The sequence below is a fragment of the Phoca vitulina genome, unplaced genomic scaffold, assembly GCF_004348235.1.
Source record: "Phoca vitulina isolate PV1807 unplaced genomic scaffold, GSC_HSeal_1.0 scaffold7, whole genome shotgun sequence".
Lineage (NCBI taxonomy): Eukaryota > Metazoa > Chordata > Mammalia > Carnivora > Phocidae > Phoca > Phoca vitulina.
In genome coordinates, this window is record NW_022589710.1 from 49,567,152 (window position 1) to 49,590,201 (window position 23,050).

Consider the following 23,050-nt stretch of genomic DNA (forward strand, 5'->3'; position numbering starts at 1 on the left):
GCAATGAAAATAGATTTTAGGGAAAGGAGGGTGTTTTCAAGATACAGTGAGTTGTAGTGTCATGTGTTTTCAAGTTCAGCTGTTTCCCATGAACAACTTAGAGACTTACAGGGGCCTGTGGAGAGGAAGTAACAGGTTGGGATGCCCAGCTGCTACCACCCAAAGAAACTCTAGTACAAAGACAACAGAATTCTGGTCATGGGGCACCTGGGTGGTGCAGTCGATTAAGCGTCCGTCTCTTGGTTTCAGCTCAGGTCATGATCTCAGGGTCATGGTATCGGGTCCCACGTCAGCTCCATGCTTGGTGTAGAGTCTGCTTGAGATTCTCTCTCCCTCTCCCTCTGCTCTCTCTCTCTCACTCTCTCTCAAATAAATAAATAAAAATCTTTATAAAAAAAGAATTTTGGTCATAATGACAGAGTAGATGAGCTTTTGTGGACAATAGAAGCAAAATAAACCCTCTTTGAATAATGTATTACTCTATAAACACAATCGTAAAGTGTCAGGGTACCACCTCAGCAGAAAGGTCCCGGTGCTGCCAGATTCTGCTTTCAGTGGCTGTGGGGCCACAGGAGGCCAAGATAACCAAGTGCATCGTTACTACCCCGGTCATCATTCTTCCTGCTGATAATTTGTTTGGCTCCTTCCTTGCTATTGCCTAAAGACAAGCATCAAAGTTTGGCAGCTCTAGGTCTGAATATTCTATTTATTTTATCTTTAGCTTTCACAACTACAAAGGAAAGCCTGAGTTTTTTAATAAACCTCCCAGCACCGGTTTATGAAAGGGAGAATGAGTTAGATAGTGATGTATTTTTTCAGAAAGCTTTTTCAGCCAACTGTGGATGGGAAGGTCTAATTTGCACTGGAACTGCTAACTAGAACTCAAGGAAATCCCGTCTGGTTTAGAGGAAAGTGAAAGAAAACAAAACAGGATAGAGAATGCAATGTCTCACTAGTTAGTTTACAAAACATTTACTCAGTGCCTGCACTCAGGAATGACGTCACTGAGTGAAACCATTTAGCAGTGATTTCCTGAGCTCTTACTGTATGTCCAGCTCTGCTCTAATTATAGCAGAGAACAAGACAAAGTCTCTGTTCTCATAGATGAGATGCGAGTGGTGGTAGGCAGCCGGCAGATCACAGGGCACTTTCAGAGTGGGTCAGGGTACAGGGTTTGGGTCTGGGGAAACCTTTAAAGATTTTAAGCAAGAAACTGACTTGATCTGATTTACACTGTATAATTTTGAAAGAGCACTTTGGCTCATTATGGAGAATGGATTTTAGGGAGTGAATAGTGAAGGTGGGAAGATCGTTTGGGAGGCTACTACAGAGTTCAAGCAAGGAGTCCTGGTGGTTTATGCTAGGACCTGGGTAATGGCATTGGGGAAGTAGACGTGTGAGGAATTTGTTGCCAGAGTAGAGTCAGTGAAACTTCCTGATACACTGGCTATGTGGAGGTGAGTGGGGGTAGGGGCCCAAGTAGATGACTAATTAGGGGTTTGTACGTCTGAGTCAGACTGAAGAGATGGGAAGCCCTAGGGGAGGTGCAAGTTTAAGAGGCAAATAAAATCCGAAGTTCTGTCTTAGCCTTTTTGAATTTGAGAAGCCTCTTAGATATCGAAGTGGAAGTGTTGAGTGGACCGTTGGAGATGGGGAACTGGAATTCTGAGTGGGGGGTGAACTGGAAATCATAGTCAAATAGATGGTAGGCATGTATAGCCAATGGGCTATATGATCCAAAAAATTGAGGCAGGGGCCAGCCTGGGGCCAGCCAAGAGACAGAGATGAGGGAGGAAGTAAGGAAGTAAGGAGGAATCTCAGGCGATTCAAGCTATTGGAACAAAATATTTTCAGACAGGGCTTTCATTTTTCTGACTGGCACAGAGGTGATTTTAATAGTATTACAAGGGCATAATCATTTGCCAATATGAGCTATATGCCTATATTACCCCTAAAAGTCTACCTGGAGGCAAGGCGAAGAGCAGGGGAGCAGTTACTAAGTTCATGGCTTTGAGCCCTCTTTATACTGCTCTTTCTCATTGTTTCACTTTATGAATAGATTCCCTCCTGATTAAAGGAACTAGTGCCAGCAAGGAGAGCTTTTTTGAATCCCACCCACCTCACAACGCAGAGAAGTGTTGCAAGCTGTTCTATTTTTGTAGTTTAATTCAGCACGTATGCACTGAAGACCTATGGTGTGTCCTGCTCTATGCTAGAGAGATTAAAAAACACAAAATAAGCATACAGATTCAGCTTGTGAATCAGGGAACTTTTAATGTCCTAAGTGAAGAAAGGCTTGCTTGCCCTAACACCTGGTTAACATGTAAAACAAAATGAGAAGAAGAATAGTAATTCCTGGCAATTTTTTAATGGAGTTTTCCTTTTGTGTATCTTCTTGTATTAACACTTTTGGGAGGAAGGAGCTAAAATATTACCTGGACCCTCTGTTCCCTCATGTCCTCATCTTACCCCATAGTTCTGATGTCTATTGAAATATGTGTTTCCAAGGGATTGAGGGGGTTGGATTGAAGAGCAGGTGACTTGACTCAAGTCACATGGTTTGCTAGAGGACAAGAGCTCCCCTCTAGGTCTGTCCTCCTGCCACTAAATAAATAGGTTCTTATGGAAATGTATCTAAATAAGAGCTCTTCAGAGTATGGCTCTAACCCACATGAAGAGTGAAATAAAGTAATTATGAAATTACATGCAGAAATAATAAAAATTCACCATTAGAAGATGAACTAAGCAAGCTTTAGATATTGGAGGGGTAGGGACAGGGCTTCAAGAGAAGTAGTAATAATAGGTATTTGGGTTAGGGTTTTGGATTGAGGTTATTTGTTTGATGCTGAAGTAGATGCTCCAAGGATCATACTTGGAGTAGCACTGACCTCAACTGTCTGGGACTCAGCCTCCTTTGTTGAATATGAAACCCTAATTTTATAGCTGATGTTGAATATGAAACCCTAATTTTATAGCAGGTGACAGCTTTGAAAACAATAGTGACAAACATCTGGAAAGCCCTTTAGAATTTATAAGCATTTTCACATTTGAAATCTCATTAGTCATATAAATCTATCCTGTGAGGTGGGTTAATTGACCAGACATCATAATCTCCATATTATACATGAGGACACTAACTCAGGGAGGTTAACTGACTTGTTTAGTTTCTTAACAAGCTAGTATAGTGCTCACTACATCCAAGGTCTTAGGTCTCCTGACCCTAACATCTCTATCCCATATTCCAGGCACAAGGCAAGCCATGGTGGTGATGCATGATTTTAATGCCTTTATGGAAGCCATAGCCTAGTGTGGGGGTAAAAAAAAAAAAAAAGAGCAATTAAACATATTAACTAATTTATTCATTCATTAGTTAAGTCCAGAAATGCTTGATTGGTTACTAGTATTCTAGTTGGTAGACAAAGATAAAAAAGACTCCATGTTTGTACTGAAGTTCTTATAGTCAAGTTGAGACCTAGAAGAAAACAAATTGAGTGCAATGGAGTGTGGGAATCAGCAGAAATCTGTGCAGGGCACAGTAGGTTCACAAACAAGAATGGAGATTGTGGGACTGAATTAAGGCACAAGTTAAGGATTATGTGAATATAGGGAAATAAGTCATTAACTTAGGGTCCTTCCACAATAAATGTTCTATCTTACCAGTTTTAAAATGTAATGCTACCCATTGTAATGTTGTATCTATTCTTATCCACTTAAGTAAGAAAAATTACTCTAAACTGGTCAAGCAAATCATTAATACAGAAATACAGTTCTGAATATTGGGCTTGATGGTGTCCTGGACTCTTGTCCATCTTGGAAGCTTAATTTATCTGTCTCTCCCCCTATCTACTATAATGATGTGTAGAAACTGAGTTTGGGAATGGATAGTACATGCACTTCTTACTTGGGGCATTTTTTTTCACCATTAAAAAGAAAATATTAAACTTTTTATTTAGAAACAAATACCATGTATGAAGCAGGTTTATTCACCCCTTCTCTGAGCATTACTTATGTCTGAGGAAGAGCTTGTGAGAAGTCATAGTATATACAGGGATCATTTTGTAACACAGATGACAGCCATTCCCACATTCCTGGACTCCATATCCATTCTTAGAGCCTCCATTTTTATTCTTGGCAAAACCATGATTCAGAACTGAACCATTGGTTCTCCGGTTCTCCCAGAAGAATCCCTCCCTTCTTCCCATGGACACATAGAAAAGCAATTAGCGAAGTGTTTTTGTATCTGTCATAGGAGGGACAGATGAGGAGATTTACCTCATAGGTCTAACTCAAAAACCTTGAAAATCCTCAGTAGGTATTTGTTCTCCAGACTTCTCTCTTAGCCCACCCCACTTGGAATGGTTTAACTCTTTCCCTGGAATTGCAGTCAGAGTCCCACAAAGGTTTCCTCTTCCTTCCTCTCTCCACTATTTTCCCTCAGAAATTTAAAATATTTGTGGTTATACAAAGTAGTTCATTCAGGCCTTCCTCTTGGACCTCACCTGTACACATTGAAAACAATGTCCCTTAGCAAGTAGGATCCACTCTCCCAAAGATGTGAGTCTGCAGCTTGAATTACTTCAGTATGTCTTTGGAGTGTGTCAAGCACAACTCCAAGCAGTTTAGAAATTTACTTGTCTTTGAAACAAGCACACTCCTCAAGATGAATTCTGACCAGTGTAATTCCATCTTACTGCATTTGATGTTTTTAAAAGTTTGACTTTACATTGAGACAGGGTTATTTGGACACAGTGGGATAAAAAAAAAAAAAATGGTTGCATCAAGATATGCTGTTTCAGGTCAAATTATTGTATTATTTGTTCTCGATGGCAGGCATAATTCTAAATCATTCTGAACACCCACCAAGTAGAGGCATAGGTAGAGAACTGTGTCGTTACTGATAATAAAACCTAACACAGATAGCTGATGAAGATTAAAATAAAGCTGGGACATGATTATGAACTACTAGCAATATTACTTTGTATCTTACATTAGAAATCAAACAAGTTTGTGTAGGTAACTGATGGCTGACATAAAAATGTCTACGCACTATATTTAGTCTGTGTCGGCTTCATTGAAACTATGGCTTCCATGGGTTTAAAAAATACATATTTTATTTGCAAAGTGACAACCATAAATTTTGCTATGTTTGATTGTTTCAACCAGTGATTTCCAGAATGTAAATGATGTGTCATACTTGTATGAGTTATAAAACAGGCTATTTTGAAATAGGTAAATTACTCAGTAAAAAACTAGGAGACCCAAATTGATGGGTCTCCTCAAAACACCTCCTAACACCTCTTATTATCCAGGAGTATGTGTATACTGGAAGTATCTTATTCTTTAAGTTTCATACTTAGGCCCGTTATGTTTCCTACTTTAAAAAATTGCCTATGAAACAAAAAACAGCCCATTTGATTATTATCAAAACTAACTTCATTCTGTAGAAGTCATATGATGCCTTGTGAGGCCATATGAGTATTTGTAGGGTCTTCCCATGCCATACAATTCAGTGTTAAAAGTATAATTATTCAAAAAAATCAGTGGCAACAAGGGTTTTTCTTTTCCTATATGATTGGGATTTTTTACCTCCTTCTAAAACCTCCCAGCTGCCCTTTGTGAAGTTCCTACAATAATGATTAACATTATTAAACCAGAGACTAAAAATCTTGGTACGGACTGACCCATGGGGACACATTACTATAATTATTTTAAAATAAAATAATAAAAGGGGCGTCCCAGAGGGGGCCAAAGTCTGACTCATCCTCACAATTTATTCCTTTTTGTCAAAGTCACCCAGAAAAGTTCTTAGGAGTGACTAGGATTGTGTCAGAACCAGGTGCTCTCAAGTGTCTTACCTTTGTGGTTTGCCTACCTGGGTTTCCAAGTCCTTGGCTGGACATTAATGTTCCCACAAGGATATAATATTGAATATAACTCTTGAGATCTCTTCCAGTAGAGGCTGAGGCCATTTCTAAAACAAACAAAAAAAAAAACCACACACGCACACACACACTCACACACTCCCCCTTCTCCCCTTGCCACTCACTCTCCTTCTCTTCCTCTCTCTTTTCCATTTTTCTCAATATAGATTGGATGGAACATTTGTTTCCCACATGATCTCTAGAAGACTGGTATAGTTTCCCCCAGTGTACTGGGAATAAACCATGCTCATTTCCTGACTATCCTGTACTTTACCGAAACTGACACTGTGCCACTGTGTTCTTTGGAGTCGAGAGGGGGTTTGCCCCTGTTACTAATATATATCTCTACCAATCTATATGCTATTCCATTTATCAGGCTTATTTTATGGACACCTTATTGTCACTTATGGTACCCTGTCAATTTGGCAAAACCCCAGAAAACTCATAAGGAACAATGCAATTATAACCTCTCTATGACTTACAAAATATGCCTCCTAAGTCTGTGAATGAATATGGGATCAGTTTTCTAGAGCAGAACCCACGAACTCATATATATGTTTACCTCAGTTCCTGCCACTGTAGACTCTACTTCAGCCCTAAACATGCATATACATGTGCACATCCTTTCCTTGCTGTCATCGGCAGGAAGCCTTGGGATGCCCTTTGCCCCTACTGGAAAGGCGTGAAACTAAGTCCAGTACCTTCCTCTCACCCCCAAATCAGTTTTGTCTTGCTGACCTCTCCCCAACCCTAGCTTGCTGTTCTGGTTTTCTCTTTTCCCTAAATGCAACTTACTTTAAGCATGTATTAATTTGATTACCATTCCTACAGTTAAAGGATAATAGAAGATTACCCATTTGTCAGTCTTAGCCACTTTCTTCTCTTTCAAATGTCTACTTATGACGTACATCCAGACTGCACGCCCTTTTTATTTTTTTTAGAGAAGCAAAACCAAAAAGAAAAAAAATTAAGAAAATGCAAATTTTTAAAGAAAATGCAAAATTTGTTTTTAATTTTGGCTATCACCAAAAGGGGAATCAATAAGCCAGAAAACAAAAAGCAAAAAAAAAAAAAAAAGTGTCCCCTGATTGCTCTGTCTGTGCCTCTTCAGCGTGTGCATCTGGTTGTTCATCTCTGAAAGTGTGTGCAATACTTTTTTCTTTAAAACTTTTTTTTTGGTTCTTCCCTCCCTTTTCGTTTGGGAATTAAGTACTTTTTGTATTGTATCTATCTATATCTATCTATATATATATATATCAATATGTTTCTTTTAATTGCTAGATCTTTAACTTGGCTTTATCCAAAATTATGAGAAAAAAGTTATGAATTGTTTTCTGCAATTTTTCCCCACTCCCTCTTTAAATGTGGAACAACTTCAGCTGCAGAATCTCCACATCCACATCTCTGGAATTAGCACCTTCTCTTTGGGAATCCCATGTACCATGGGTGACAGGGGGAAGATGGATGACATCATTCAGACAGAACCATTTCTTTCTAGGGAAGTGATTAGTAACCCAGCAAGTGGGCTCCCTATACGGGTTTGCCTTTTCCATCACCTCTGCAAGTCTCTGACCTCCTCCCCTAACTCTAGATGGGGCTGTGCGGCTGCCGGTGAAGTTGTTCAACTTGAATGCATAAATCTAGTCTCCTTGTTTTTGCTTTTAATCTTTTAATCATTATTATTAGTATTATTTTATGTATTTTGACTACTTTTAGTAGGAAAAAAGTTTAACTGTTTTTATTATTTGAAACTCTTTAATGAAACTGTAATGATTTTTGGAGTAATTGCATGTTGAAGAAGTTGCAGCTTAGGGTGTGTGAGATTGTGTTAGAGTTCTGTTCTTTATTTCTGTAGATGGGCATGTGTAGGCTCATTTGTTTTTGTATATTGCCCATCCCTTCCTTACAGCCAGAAGCTCTAATGCAGCTAGATCACTCCGTGCCGCCCTTACATGGACATGGCGACTCACTTACACATTCACCCCCATCATCTTCATCTCTTGTGTAGTACATTCATAAATATGACCCTCCCCTCTGCATCTTTCCTTCCCATACCCCCTTTCTTTAGCATTGTTCAAATTTATGTGCTGTCATCCATCCCCTTAAAGAAATCTAAAACTTGTCAAAAAGACAAAAATATTTAAAAATTAAATATATATCTGAGAACCTATATCAGTGCAGAAGTTCATTCAAAACCCTCCAGATTCATAGATTTTTTAAAAGGCAAATTATAAAAGTAAACAGGTTTTTTTTTAATTTTTTAAATCCTCGCAATCGGAATTATTTCAAATTCAAAATCGATGCCCTCCCAAGCCCCTCAAAGTAAAACTTTGTTAAAGTGCAGATTTTTTTTTTCTTTTCATGTTATGTGGTGTGGATGTATGTGTTGTTGCCTCCCTGTATCATCCTCTGTTGTAAATTATTATATTTGAAAAATTAGACATTTTGCTCAAAAGTTTTTTAAGAAATGACAACAAAAAAGCAAGTTACAAGAATGTGGCAATTCTATTTGTCCAAGAGCATTCTTACACAACTTTCTTTTGTAAATTTTTCTTTCATGCCAAAAAACATGCGGGCAATTTGTTGATGTAAGTTGACTATAAATTAATACGGTATGCTTTTTTCACTTGAGTTATTTTATGGAAATGATTTCTTTTTTTGTTTTCCAAAAACAGCCTCTATTTTTTATTTGCTTTTACTTTTATTTTTCCTGTCATTATACTGTGAATGCCGTGTCGATGTTATTTGCTCTCCTTTCCTCTAGCTTACTTTGGCCCTGATGTTGGTTTTATTTTCTACTATATGATTTGAAGACAGTACTAAATATTTTATTTCATTTGTGTCTCTCTGCTTAATTTTCACTGTTATGTTCTGTGCTGAATTGCTTCTAATGATCAATGTGAACTCTACTGTTGGTAGAAGGGGGTGGGTGAGTTCTTAGCATCCAAAGAAAGCCTAGCCTCTTTGCCTGAACCAACCTTAAAGCCTTGAAAGTAATGGTAGGCTTTACAGTGGGATATTAAATTGGTTACAGCCTATGGGAGGCCTGGACCCCCAGAAGAAAATGAGTTAACTCCAAGTATTATCAGTGGTAATACATCCTCATTTAACTCCTTAGAAAGCATTTAGGGAAATCAGTCCTTTATTGTATTTTCCTTCAGCAGAGGGACATTAAGATACTCTCAAGTGACTATGGTAGAGTTTGGTTATCCAGGATTATGCCACCACCATCACTGCAGAATACAGAATCAATTTTCTTGAGAATAAAGGCATCGAGAATCCCAGGTGTTTATATAGAGTATTGTCCTGTAATATGCCTTTGAATGTATAGAACTTACTGGTGAAAACACACATATATACACAGAAGGTACTCAATTATCTCCCCCCCACCCCGCCTCTCTCTCCCTCCCTGCCTCTCTCTTCCTCTCCCTCCTTTCCTGCCTCCCTTCCTACCTCTCACCTTCTCCCTCTTCCTCCTTCTCCCTCCCTCCCTGCCTCTCTCTCAATCTCTCTGCCTCTCTCCCTCCCTCCCTGCTTCTCTTTCTCTCAATCTCTCTCTGCTCCCCCCTCCCCTTTTCCCTTTTTATTAATAGTTGCTATTTCTCTCCTGGATTTAATCAGGTAAACTTTAAAAGGATTCTACCAAGAAGAAACATGATGATTTTCACATCTAAAGTTTTATTTAGGAAACCTTTCAGGTAGGTAGGTACTGCCATTTTGTGTGACCTTAGGGGTGAGAATATCCCTTGACCTTAAAGGTATTTGGGTTAATGTTGCCTTATGCACTTTGGGAACATAAGAGCAGTAAGAAGTGCTATACAATTTTTAAAGAGGTTACTTGTTTCACTTTAATTTCAGGTATATCAGAAACTATTATAGAACTATCAGACCATATGGTGGTTAACAGATAGGTTTCCATCCCAGCAGCTTTAATTAATGGGCTTTCTCTTAGTTCATATGATTTTATATTGTTTCATGTGCTGGATATTTTGGGTTTAAAACCAAGAACTTCCTAAATGGGCTGTTATTTTGTCTAATAGAATTTATTTTTGTTGAGGAAGCTATCAATAGGTCAACTTAATAAAAGGTTAATCATTTTTTTAAAATATAAGCTCTTTGAATTCTTATAAATCATTCTTCCAAGTCTGCATTTAAAATAGCCTCAATAATCTAGATCCTATATTATTACACTTGTACCTTAGCATGAGGCTACTATGTTAAAAAAAAAAAAACAATGGTCAGAAGAATGTAATCAATGGTTTCAGTGTTTACAGGCCCAAAATGTTAGTAGAAATAATACTAGTAACTAGCATTTTGGAGTAACAGTGGGTTCTGTGCTAAATACTTAATATGCATTATAATTAACATTAACATGCATTATTATTATTCACAGTGGCGGTTTGAGATAGACTGTGTTATTACTTCCATTTTTCAGAGAGTTTAAGAACTTTCACCACACTCATGGCTAGTAAGCCACAGAGCTGAGCTGCTAACCTGAGTATGAGTGACTCCAGAGGCAAAGCTCTTAATAGGCAAATGAAAAACTCCACTTGACATTCCTTATTTTACAACATAGAATGAAATCCAGGGGCTTTGTCTCATCTTACCTGGGCATATGTTGAAAAATAGCATCTGTAGCCTTTCAGAATCAAATCCATTTCAGACAAACTAGGGGGAAAATATCCTACTTAGAGATTCTCATCTTACTAAAATGTAAGTGAAGCCCCTTTGAGACACTTGAGTTTTTCTGGAGCCTTCTTGCCATGTTTGTCCATGGCTATTTTTTCTGAAGGTAGGGGGGGATTGCAAGCTTCAGGATATTTATGTGCTATGTGTACATGCTGCTTTGGTACCAAATAACTAAATGAATGTTATTCAACAACTAATTTAGTGGGGAAAAGGATGATTTTTCTGTATTATATGACTTTCTCAGCAGAGAATTAGAAAAAATGCAAATAAGAGGTGAAGTAAAGAACCTAAATAGACATAAAAGAAATTCAAGGAACTGGAGCATAGTGTCCTCTCTCAGTCTGGCTCTTTGGTGTCATTGTTTTGGTATTTTTGTGACTCCTTAGGCTCAAATATCTCCAGAGAGGCAAAGGTTGGAGCCACATTGAAATTTCGTGCTGCTCTTGTTTTTTTCAGATGACCCACTACATTCACCATCACCTGCAACATTCTCACAGTTCAGAAGAGTTCTATTAAATTTTTAATACACTGTCTTTTTCGATGGCAGAGAGCCCCTTTTGCTGGATATCAGCCCTAGACACATGAATTATATATCTATAAATATACTCATAAAGCAAAAAAGCAGGGCAGCCTTCAGGGCTAAAATAGACCTTTTATATCCCTAGTGATCTCTCTAGTTTAAAGAAAAGCCAACCCTGTCAAAAACGGGTATATATTCCTGATTTAAAATGCTAACGTTAAGGAATATAGTTCTTATTCCAAGCCAAAGAAAAATTCTGGGGATGGAATAGGAAATTAGGGTGTTGATGGCCTGCAAGGTTTCTGCCTGTAACCCCCTATGATTTTAGGCTTGTTACTTCTTTGAATACTTTTATAAGCATAGACATCTGGTAGATCCCTGACTCCATAGTCTTTGGGCATTGAAAAAAGTATCAAATGCTCCAGCATTTCTGAGGTGATCACTTTGGATTAAAACAAATAAACATAAAATCTTAAGTAGCTTTCTACAATCTAAGTTATTTCTCTTAAGGATCTAATCATGGGAGAAATGTATCCTTCATCTCCTCATCTCAAAGGATGTACGCCTTGGACTTCCCAGGACACTATAATCATCCTAAATCTTAGAGATGGAATTGGATATTAAAACTGATTATACACACCAACTCCCACACCTGTCCCAGGCACCTTGCACATTTACAGGTCTCTAGAATTTTCCATCTCATTTTCACTGTAATTCCCATTCGTAACAATTCCCACAGCCCAGTTGACTTCCTTTTAAACTGAAGACATCCTTCAATTTCTTAAGATGCCAGGAAAGGGGGTGGATTATGAAAGCTTTTCTCCCTTTTCATTGATGAACCTACCACCAGAATTGGGGCTCACTTTTCTCTGACAGGGGGCATCATTTATCATTTTTTTTATCACTGCTGCCAGGATTAATAACAAAAATGGCAAAGAAAACTGAAGGTTAGTAATTTGGACAGATTATTTAAACTCTGAAATAGCATACCCATCATTTTAGTTTTGAAATAAGCTCTTATGTCACTTAGGGGCTCACCAACCTTTTAGAAGCTCTTTATAAATTGGAAAGCTTTAGGACTCTCTTCATTATGAAAATGGTTTCTACTCTTCTTTTTTTTTAATCCAAGAGAGATTAAAAGGTGTTGAATTAGGAAGTGAATAGCAAAGGAAAGTGGCGGGGGGGAGGCAATTCAACCGCAGAGTGAACAGTTTGTGGATTTTGTAGACTTTTTACAACAAACTGCAGAAGCTTTAGCTAGGATTGCAAAAAGGGGGGGGGGAGGAAGCAAATTTAAGACTCCAGTTGGGTGTCACAGATGGTACACTAAAATTGCAAATGAATGCCACTCTGTAATCATGAAGGCAGTGATCTTAATCTCACTTAAAGGGACATCAGCACCCTACTTAACAATTTGCCTTTAAGTGTTCTATACCAGGCTTTTGCCTTTTAGCAGATTGGTTATTCCTTGTCCTTTATCCCAGTTTCCTCTCTGCTTAATATACATGGAGCAGATTTTTATCATGGTCCTAAGGAACAGATGACTCTCAGTATTTGTGCCAGAAAAGAACACACAAGCTAAACCTTTATTCTAGGTGAGACGGGTTAAAAAAAAAAAAAAAAATCCTGACTTGTTCTCTGAAGGAAAGTAAAATCATCCCTGAGTAATCTCTAGAGAACCTTCAAACACATTGCATGGGCCTTCTCTCTTCTCATCGCTGTTCTCCTCCTTAAACACTGCCTTTTTCCATGGGTCACCTTAAATATTTATTAACACTTGCCATCCCCTCCCCCCCAGAAGAAAAGTAAACTCAGGGTTAGTTTTAGGACTGGCTTACCTTTAGGGAACTGTGCTCCAAATCCCATTTCTAAAAACTAGCAACAGTTGTAAATTATGCATTAAATATGTTGCAAGATATAGGAATTCTCTATGTTCACAATGTTAAAAAAAAAAAAGTCACGCTGGTCCAGTAAAGCAAGTCTGAAGCTGTGACAAATCTGCAAAGATTGTTTCTCTCAACAGTTTGAAACTCTTGAGCACTAGAAGAGAAGCTTGGGGTTAGCGCATAGCCCAAAATATCATCTTGAAATTCTCAGAAAGGTTCGTGTTTTATTTCTCTACACATGGTAACATCAGGTAGGACAGAGATGACTGGTTGTCTTCCAAATGATATACATACATTATGTACATTATTGCCACCCTCCCCAACTGCATTTCTCTCTGCATAACACAATGTTACTGGCTAATTCTGGAGTGAAGCTTCTGACACAGGTACAAAGGGTTCTCCTCGGGTGTTTTGAAGGTATGTAACAGGCTTCCTCCCCAGCTGCAGTCTGGGCAGGTTAGATGCAGCAGTTCCAAAGGAGGCATAGGAAACTAAAAGATATAAAGTATGGAAAGCGGAGCAGGAGAGTTCTCATTTGTGAGTCAGTCTTTGTAGGAAGAACCTGAAAGACCGTGTAAGCGCAAAGGCTTGTCCACCTAGAACTCTGCAGTAGTGAGTCACATGTCTGACTTTGTCACCAATACGGGGCACCTCAGCGAGAGTCACATCTGATAATAGATGTTCCAACACTGACCATCCCATCAGGGCAGTTACTGTGGAGGGCACAACAGACAAGATCATACCTGGCTGAGTGCTTAATGACCCAGCTCAGAAATAATATATTCCCAACTCAACTGTCTGACTAACTGGGACTGGAAAACATCATGCCATCCCTGCTAGAGGATTTTTAAAAAAAAACAGCTGAAATACATTTTTGGAATAAATTCAGTGAGGAGATATGAACTGTGACTTCTGGAGATTCTTTCTCTGTTTGAAAAATAACACGGTAAAGAGACACAGAAGAGACCTCGATTATCTCGCTTACGTACGTGAGTAATAAACGTGGCCCAACAATTAGGTGAGTAACATCCACCACAGAATATTTGTGGTACCCATGATTTGCAAGGCACTATGATTTACTGAATTACTCTGAACTTTCTTTCCTGACCTAGTCCACGTTTATAAGTGCAATAACTAGGGTCTGTGGGTAAACCAATTTATTTTTCCCACTCTAGATAAGAATCACTGATTTTAATTTTTTTAAGATTTTATTTATTTGAGAGAACAAGGAGGGGCAGAGGGGGAGGGAGAGGGACAAGCAGACTCCCTGCTGAGCTGAGCAGGGAGCCCAACAGGGGGCTCAATCTCAGGACCCTGAGATCATAACCTGAGCTGAAGCCAGACGCTTAACTGACTGAGCCCCCGCCAGGCGCCCCAAGAATCGCTGATTTTAAAAACTTTGTTATTTCTACATGTCTGAATCTAAGTTTTCCACAAGGTATGGATATCTAGTCTGAGTATTTTTAAAATCTAGTGTCCACCTCAGCATATATTACATATAGCATAAAAGCAATGCATAAACATGAGATCAGTGCAAGGCGAGTTGTCATTTAATAGGGGAATTTCTGGAAAAGCATAATCAAAAAGGGTTTGTTAGATGAACATGTTTAACCTCTCCTGTGTTCCCCTCACTTAGCATATAGTAAATGAAGACTGAACTTGATAAATGTTAAATAAAAGACTAGCTTAAAAGATGAAAGACAATCTTTTATGTTCGCTGATCTTGATCTCTGTGACATGGAGAATATGTCATGCTCATCCTCATGGGAGCAAGTAAGTAGAAACCCAAGAAGGCAATAATGAAATGCTAGGGTTTACAGATTAATCACATGCATGAGTGCATACACACACACACACTCTCTCTCTCTCTCTCTTCTGATAGCCAGTTTTTGCAACAGTAACATGGAAGGTCATGATTTTGTAAGCAGATTCTGGAAACAGCCTACTTGAATTCTACCCAAATAATTACTTGAGAGTATCTTTAAAAGCTAGGGGGTTTCAGATTTTGGTGGCAAGAGGCATATAATGGGCTCTAAATCAGTTTAGAATGGTTAGGCTACAACAAAGGATCCATGTGCGGGCCCAGGTCATTTTATTATTACTTCTGATGCCTAACCGATGAAATACAGTCCCTGAGAATGCCTATGAATTGTGTCTATCTACAAATATACTAATTGTGTTTTTCTTTTTCTTTTCAATCCCAGGAGGTGAATTAGTTGTCCCTCTTCTTGTAGAAGACCCTTTAGCTACCCCTCCTATTGCTACTCGTGCACCTTCCATTACACTCCCCCCTACCTTTCGCCCCCTCCTCACCATTATTGAGACCACCAAAGATTCCCTGTCCATGACCTCTGAGGCGGGGTTACCTTGCTTGTCGGACCAAGGCAGCGATGGTTGTGATGATGATGGCTTGGTGATATCTGGGTATGGCTCAGGGGAAACCTTTGACTCTAACCTGCCCCCTACTGATGATGAAGATTTTTACACCACCTTCTCCTTGGTAACAGATAAGAGTCTTTCCACTTCAATCTTCGAAGGTGGCTACAAAGCACATGCGCCCAAGTGGGAATCCAAGGACTTTAGACCTAACAAAGTCTCCGAAACTAGTAGGACTACTACCACATCTTTATCCCCTGAGCTGATCCGCTTCACAGCTTCCTCGTCTGGGATGGTGCCCAAATTGCCAGCTGGCAAAATGAATAACCGTGATCTCAAACCCCAGCCTGATATAGTCTTGCTTCCGTTGCCCACTGCCTATGAGCTAGACAGCACCAAACTGAAGAGCCCACTAATTACTTCCCCCATGTTCCGTAATGTGCCCACAGCAAACCCCACGGAGCCGGGAGTCAGACGGGTTCCGGGGGCCTCAGAGGTGATCCGGGAGTCGAGCAGTACAACAGGGATGGTCGTCGGTATTGTGGCTGCCGCTGCCCTCTGCATCTTGATCCTCCTGTACGCCATGTACAAGTACAGGAACAGGGACGAGGGGTCCTACCAAGTGGACGAGACGCGGAACTACATCAGCAACTCGGCCCAGAGCAACGGCACGCTCATCAAGGAGAAGCAGCAGAGCGCCAAGAGCGGCCACAAGAAACAGAAAAACAAGGACAAGGAGTATTATGTGTAAAAACGACGCCGCTAATAATCACGTGAATTTAGGACACAGAATTATTTCTCTGTAAATCTATAAATACTTGGCAAATGAGATTTCACAGGCGTCAGAACTGCTATTGCTACGAGATGGGGTGCACCATGACTATGGTGGGGAAAACCATTTTTAAAAGGACACACACAAAGAGGTACCTACCTGTAAAGTTCAGCCATGGCTGCTTTGATTCAGTCACCGCTCGGAGACAGAACATTCTCTCTGCCCTGCTGTATCATAAAGCACACACGTTGCGCTCTGGAGCAAGCAGATGGCTCCCCCCACTTCCGCGGACTTGGAAGCTTCCTTCTCTTGAGGACTTTTCACCCAAGGTAGAAGACTTCACGGCTTACTTGTTCCATAACTCCAAGTGAGTCTGTAATGATGTTTGTGAAGCTTGACTGTAACAATGTTTTCTTTTTTCTTTTCTTTTAATTATGTAAAAAACAAAAACAAAAAAAATGAAAAAAATGAAACACAAAAACAAAAAAAACCCACCCTTATCTGGTTTTGGCCAGTGTACGTGTAACTTTTCAAGATCTGAGGGGAAAAAAAAAAATGGCTTTTGGGTTTTTGTTTATTTTTTGAGAATGGACATAAGAAGAAAAAACAAACAAACAAAAAAAACTCAGAAAACGAAAGTAAGAGAGACTATTGCCATATGAACTCAAAAGCTACCATGGTGTTCACTCTACATATCAGGTTGTGGTATTTCTAGAATCTGTTGTTTGTTTCCTATATGATGCTTTGCTGAACACATAGCAAAATCACAGGATGGATAATAGCATTGATTTGAAAAGCTGGTCCCTCAGGATCTAATTTCAGAATCTGCCACCCAAACTCTGACCAGATGGGTTTAGGGCTGGTTTTATCAGAGCTATTGGCTTGACTTAACAATATTGTTCCTGTTCATTAGCCCAGCCAAATTGTGGTAAAGGAGAAAGTCCCACAAACTAAGAACAGAGCCTTTCCGAGGGAAGGTAAAGAGGAGGTGGGCTGGATCTGTGACTGACTGAAATGCATGCACATAATAAAAGACAAGACAATACTAAAAGTCTGTGAAAGAATCAAAACAGACAGTAGGGGAGTTCAACGTGTGATGGATCCACAAAAGGTCACACAAGCCAAACATGGCATGACAGAGTGCAAAATACATAGTTCTTCCCCCGCCCCCAACATGATGTTTTTCATAGTGGTTTAATTTTGTCGCCTGACACTTACGGATAACTCTGTCCTTCCATTTGCTCACATCTCCCTTCACCCATCTTTTCTAAAAACAAATAAATAAATAATAAATTAATAAAGCTGCTGTGACACACACACAAAAAAGGAATTTAATAGTATAATATATATAAATAAATATATATACAGATATATTTATCATGGTATGTTTGATGGGATGACTGAAACAGGAAAACTGTTAAAGTCTTGAAGTGGAATGAGAATGTTGTTTTAAAAGAAAATAACAAAACAACAAAAAAGTAAACCTTAAAATGTGAAGAAAGTGTGAGTTTTAGTTTTGTCACAGTTAACTGTGTCAAAGAGAATAAACAATCTTCTCAGATTTTGTTTACATATTTTACTACATTTTTGCTGGTATAATCCCTTAGCCACCTGTGTACATACTGCTTTAAAGAACTGTTCTTTCCTTTCTATGGGTTTGTTTTGGTTTGTTTGGTTTATATTCCAGTTGTCTTTCTTTTTGAAAAGAGGAAACAAATGTACAGAAAAACAAACTGGTTGTGTGGCCATAGCTAATCCAAAAAGCAAGAGACAAAGCAAGACAAATATTCACACAAAAATGATGTCTCCTGGAGGGCCGGATATATACAATTTCTTTTGTATAGATGAAAACCAATCAGCTGTTTAGATTTAGAAATCTACTCTTGCTGGTCTTTGTAAGTTGCATGAATATTTGACTTTGAGAAATATCTTAAAGACATGGGGCAAAAAGCGTGATCTAAATGATGGTAGCCTTGACGAATGTGTATGGAAAGAGGTGTTCCTCATTATCTGATACTTCAGTGTGTTACAAGTTTTGGATTTTTTTTGTTGTCATTAAAAAAGACAGGATTATAAAGAGATATCAAAGCACGATTTTAGATAACTTAAATGGCCCAACCTATATGAAGTTGATTATATCTCGATGTCTGTAAAAGATTGCTGTTTTTGGAGTCTTGAGGTCTTGTGAACTGATTTCCTGCTTTCTTTACATTTTTTTTTTTTAATTTGAGTAAAAATACATTTGTTATATTCCTTTTAGTGTAAGTTTCTATTTGGACAATTTTATGGGAACATGTGCATTCTGTATGTGAGCTATCATATTCCTGTTGTTTTATGAGCAGACTCTTAAGGAATTTATTTTATGATGTTGTGAAGTTACTGCTTTTTCTTTTTCCTTTCTCTTTGATTTCATATTTGCATTTTCGTTCAAGGATATGCTTAGCAATAAAATGTTCTTCCCAAAACCTTGTATGATGATGCATTTTTATTTTCCAAACATTTGGTAAAATATCTTACACCGGAGCTCAACATGTCATATCTTATTAAAGGCCAAATAAGCTAGGACCATGTGAAATAAAATATTTTAACCAGTTACTAATTACTTATATAAATTTATCAAAAGTGGCATATTTATGGGCTAAACAACTGTTGTCTGTCAACTGAGGCATTATTATTTAGATTGCTATGATAGGGTAAGCAGGAGGGAAAACACTTCTGAACAGGTAAGATGACAGAAGCATCGTATTCTGGGAAGTATTGGATACTATACATTTTTTTTTTTTTTAATGTTTGGTAACTTTTAAGTATTCGTTGCAAGTCAACAAACTTCAAACAGTTTTCCAGAACCTTACTTATATAATGTCTTAAACCCTGGAAAGCTTTAGATACCTTCTCTCTGAGTTTCCTGGCATATTGAAAATTTTTTTAAAAAATCACTAAGTCCAAAGACAAAATATATATGAATGCTTACATTTTAACAGCTTCTTTCTAGATTTTTGGATTATAAAATTCTGCAAATATTCATTATAGCTGGCACCATTCTCGTATCTCAGGTGTCCTTGATTTGCTGGTTCCCTACGCGCATGCTTACTTTGCCTATTGGATAATCCATCATGATATGCCACATTTTTCACCATGATCCTGACATGTTGGTTAACTGAACTGGCGTACTCTATCCATACATAGGTTACCAGTTTTCAAAGAGAAAAGCAAATTTAGTTAACCCTGTTCCTTTGGATTTCATATGATTATGCTCTTTACTATCATGGGAATGGAAAAAAAAAAAAGGCTCAATGATGTCAAATTATGGAAAGTTTCTTTTTTTTGCTGCCTGTCTCGGATAATATATGTAAATTAAAGCAACATTTATCAATCCCCATAATGTGCCAGGTACTGTGTTAAATGTTTTGGATCTGTGTAGTGTGTTTAGTCCCTAAGTAGTACATAGTATTTTCCTTATCTTAAAGATGAAGAAACAAAGACACAAAGAGCTTAATGACAACTTGGCAAATACATTCCTAATCATGTTAGAAGTCAGGCCTTGCTGACATGGAGTTCAGAGGGATGTCGTGGAATGGGTAGAGGTACTGAGACCCAACAGGGTTGGGTTGGAACCCCAGCTAGACTCTCACCATGTATGGGCAGTCTTTCTGAAATTTGGCTTCCTCATCTGAAAAATAGGACACCTCAATGACCTTGCCTTGCAAGGTAGTTTGGGGAAAAAGTGAAATAAAGTGTTTTAATTGTGATTGATACAGAGTAGGGGCTCAACAAAGTTATGCTCCTTTACTTTGAGTCCTTTGCTATTCTGTATATAATAGCTGCCTTCTAGAATTAGAAATCCTGCACTAAATTCTGCATTAATAAAAAGATTTAGTTGTTGTCAAACAATGTTGGCAAGTCAAGACTAGTTGTAATAGACAAAACTAGTCTTTTTCTGGTCATATACTTTGATTGCAAGCATGACTGCAACTAGTAAATATGCGGCGTTGAAATATGGTAGCATACATCTGTCTGACAGCACATTTTAAGCAAGTGGCCAGAAGTTGGGGTATGTAAAGGGAGTCTAGATTTGAGAAAACTTGCCAGAGAAATTTCCAAATAATGGTTAATGTGGTAGATTCATCAAGATCTAAGTGGCATTTGCTCAGATACACTGGTTAAAGTTCATCAACAGAAATACTTTTTCACTATTGTTCCATGAGGAAATGTTGAGACTACACCATCTCTTTTCAATGTGTTTAACTTGGGCCATAGACTTTGGAATCTGAAAAGCTTAGTTCAGATCTTGGATCTGAATCTTTGGTCTATCCTTTACTAGCTGTGAAACTTAGAGTAAGGTGTGGGGTGACTCTAGCTTCATCTGTGAAATTGGAATGATATTGTCCTCCTCTTAGTGCTGTTCTGTAACTAAATGAACTGATGTGAATATTAAGTGCTCGGTTATAAGCGCAGTGCCTGGCCCATAGCCCTCAAACAATGATGGCTAATATTGCCTTTTTAATTATTGAGTATTGTCCTAGAAAAAAAATAAGCCAAAATTCCTTCTAAAAGTTTAGAAAGGTTATATATTGGAGAGCTCCAGAGCAATCACTTTACTCTGTCACCCAAAATCATAATTGTTTTTATTCCCCTACAGTTGAAATCACATTGATTCTTTGAGCTCTTCTTGAGTGTTCCATCAGAAATGTGCATACCCCTGTAAAACCCATTGTTTCAATCAACTCCTTCAGTATAGGGTGCATAAGAAAGATTCGAATGGTAGCCTGTTCCATACCTCAAAGGACAGTCTTCCAACCCTTCCAAATTACAGAGTTATCATTGCCTTAGACACCCTTTCAAAACTCTATATTGGCTTTCCCACCATAAACTTTCTAAATACCACTATTTAGTATATAATCCAAGAACTACTTTAAGCATTTACTCTTTTGATAATTCAACACTTACTGAATACTTCTGCACCATCCAGTCTATTGGTTGTTGTTACTTTCAGTGAAGGCAGACAATGGATATAAGCCTTTTTTTCTGGTGTAGATTCCTATAAGCTAAAGTTCTCTTCACCCTATTCAAATTGAAGTTCGGTCTTTCTCCAAAGATATCCAAGCCCTGTTCTTGTCCCAGTTCAATTAAAATCTTGGTAATTCTGCTTGAAATTGGTTTATTAATGTACTTATTGGACACTGACCAAATGATTACTATATCTTAAATTGAGAGACTTAAGGAGTTTAACAACATACTAAAAGAATACAAATAATGATACTACAGTGAATAAAAGCTGTCAAAAGAGTACAAGCTACATTCTTTGGAGGTTCGGAAGAAATTACTTAAGGGAGGGCTTCAGAGAGGAGGTGATATGTTAGATAAAACTTGAAAAATTGATAAGCAGAGATCAGGGCTACATGCCATTCCAAGCAAAGCACTGAAATGGAAGCAAATAGGATCAAAACCATAATTTGGATGGATCACAGATTGTATATAAGGTGTATTATGGATGGTATGACTCAGAAGTTTTTTGGAATTTTGTTAATGAAAGAATAATGAGAGGATGTCAAGAGGTTCTCAAGGTCAAGAGCTAGTTGTTGAGTAGAGAGGACACAAGCATGTTTGAAGAGAAAGGTAATAACTGATACATTCTCAGAGAATGTAAAAGATGATTTGAGAGATCAAGTTTGCATATAGAGATATTACTCTGAACAAAGCAAGGGAAGAGTATTCTTCTGATACAACAACAAAGGAGAGAGTGGGATAAACAAAACTGACATATTGCAGTGGAGGTGGCAGAAGTAGAGGCAGGTGTTGTCAGCCTCAATGTTCAAGATAAGGTCAAAGTCACCTAACAGTGAGACTGTGAGCACATGGCAGAAGTCGGTCGATAACCCCGTTAGGAAGACAGCTAATAAAAGTATCCGTCAGAGGTCAATTATCTTTATCTGATATTAAATGTAATAATATTTTTGCTACATTTCTTTTTTATGTCCTGCCTTGAAGTCTAATCTTGTGTTTCCAAATTTAGAGTTCTTTCAATTGTGTAATGCTTTTTCTAGAGAAGCAAGCCATTTTATACTTTTTTTTCCAGAAGCATTTGGGGTGGAAGCTTAGGAAGAGGATGCTAGGCTGATGCATGTAACCTACTGGGGCTGCCACAACAAAAGTATTATAAGCTGGGTGGCTTACCCAACAGAAATTTCTCTCTCACAGTTCTGGAGACTGGGAGTCCCAGATCAAGATCTGGTAGGGTTTGTTTTCTTATGAGGGTTTTCTTGGCTTATAGACAGCAGCCTTCTAAATCTGTCCTTTTGTCTATGCATGTGCTGCAAGGGGGCGTGGGAGAAAGAGATCTTCCTCTTCTTATAAGCCACAGTCCTGTTGGATCAGGATCCTACCCTATGACCTCATTTAACTTTACCTCCTAAAGATCCTTTCTCCAAATACAGTCATATTGTGGGGTGGGGGGAGGGCTTCAACATATGAATTTGGGTGGACACAGTTCAGTCCATCACAGATGTATATGGTGTTAGGAATTAGTAAGTTGAAAATTTCAAGAGCTCAAAGGAGTAAAGGAAACCAGCAGCGACTCTAGCCTTGTTGAAGTGCCTGCATGGGCAAGGTAAAAGTGCAGATCAATCCAGGAGAGCCTAAACCACAAAGCAGGAGAGAATCACAGGACTAGGAGCCAGGATTGGGAAGCAGTGTTAGGGTTGTCTAAGAGAGAGGCCACAGGAGACAGGAATAGCTAAAGGGAACCCAGGCTTAGATTTGGAGGTATACTAAGTGAATAGTGTGAGCTTTAAGAGGCTGTGAACTTTTGCAGTGGTTCTTAGGTCCAGGGGTTCTCCAGTCAGAATCCCATGGCTTGTATTCTGGTGCTATAACTTGAGATAAATCA

At 38.5% G+C, this 23,050-nt stretch overlaps 1 protein-coding gene across 35 annotated transcripts in view; it reads left to right on the top strand.

Moving 5' to 3' along the window:
• The window catches only part of NRXN3 (neurexin 3), a 1,527,623-nt gene extending 1,505,029 nt beyond the window's left edge, over positions 1–22,594 (top strand). For 14 of the 35 annotated variants that reach the window (XM_032406055.1, XM_032406063.1, XM_032406061.1 and 11 more), the window contains one exon: positions 15,221–16,144. In XM_032406055.1, the coding sequence (XP_032261946.1) occupies positions 15,221–16,143 (923 nt within the window). In that variant the 3' untranslated portion in view covers position 16,144. Of the gene's footprint in view, positions 1–7,830; positions 8,501–15,220 lie in introns of those variants that run through there. The other 21 variants (XM_032406089.1, XM_032406090.1, XM_032406075.1 and 18 more) reach the window with 8 other exon arrangements.
• The last annotated feature ends 456 nt before the right edge of the window (positions 22,595–23,050 follow it).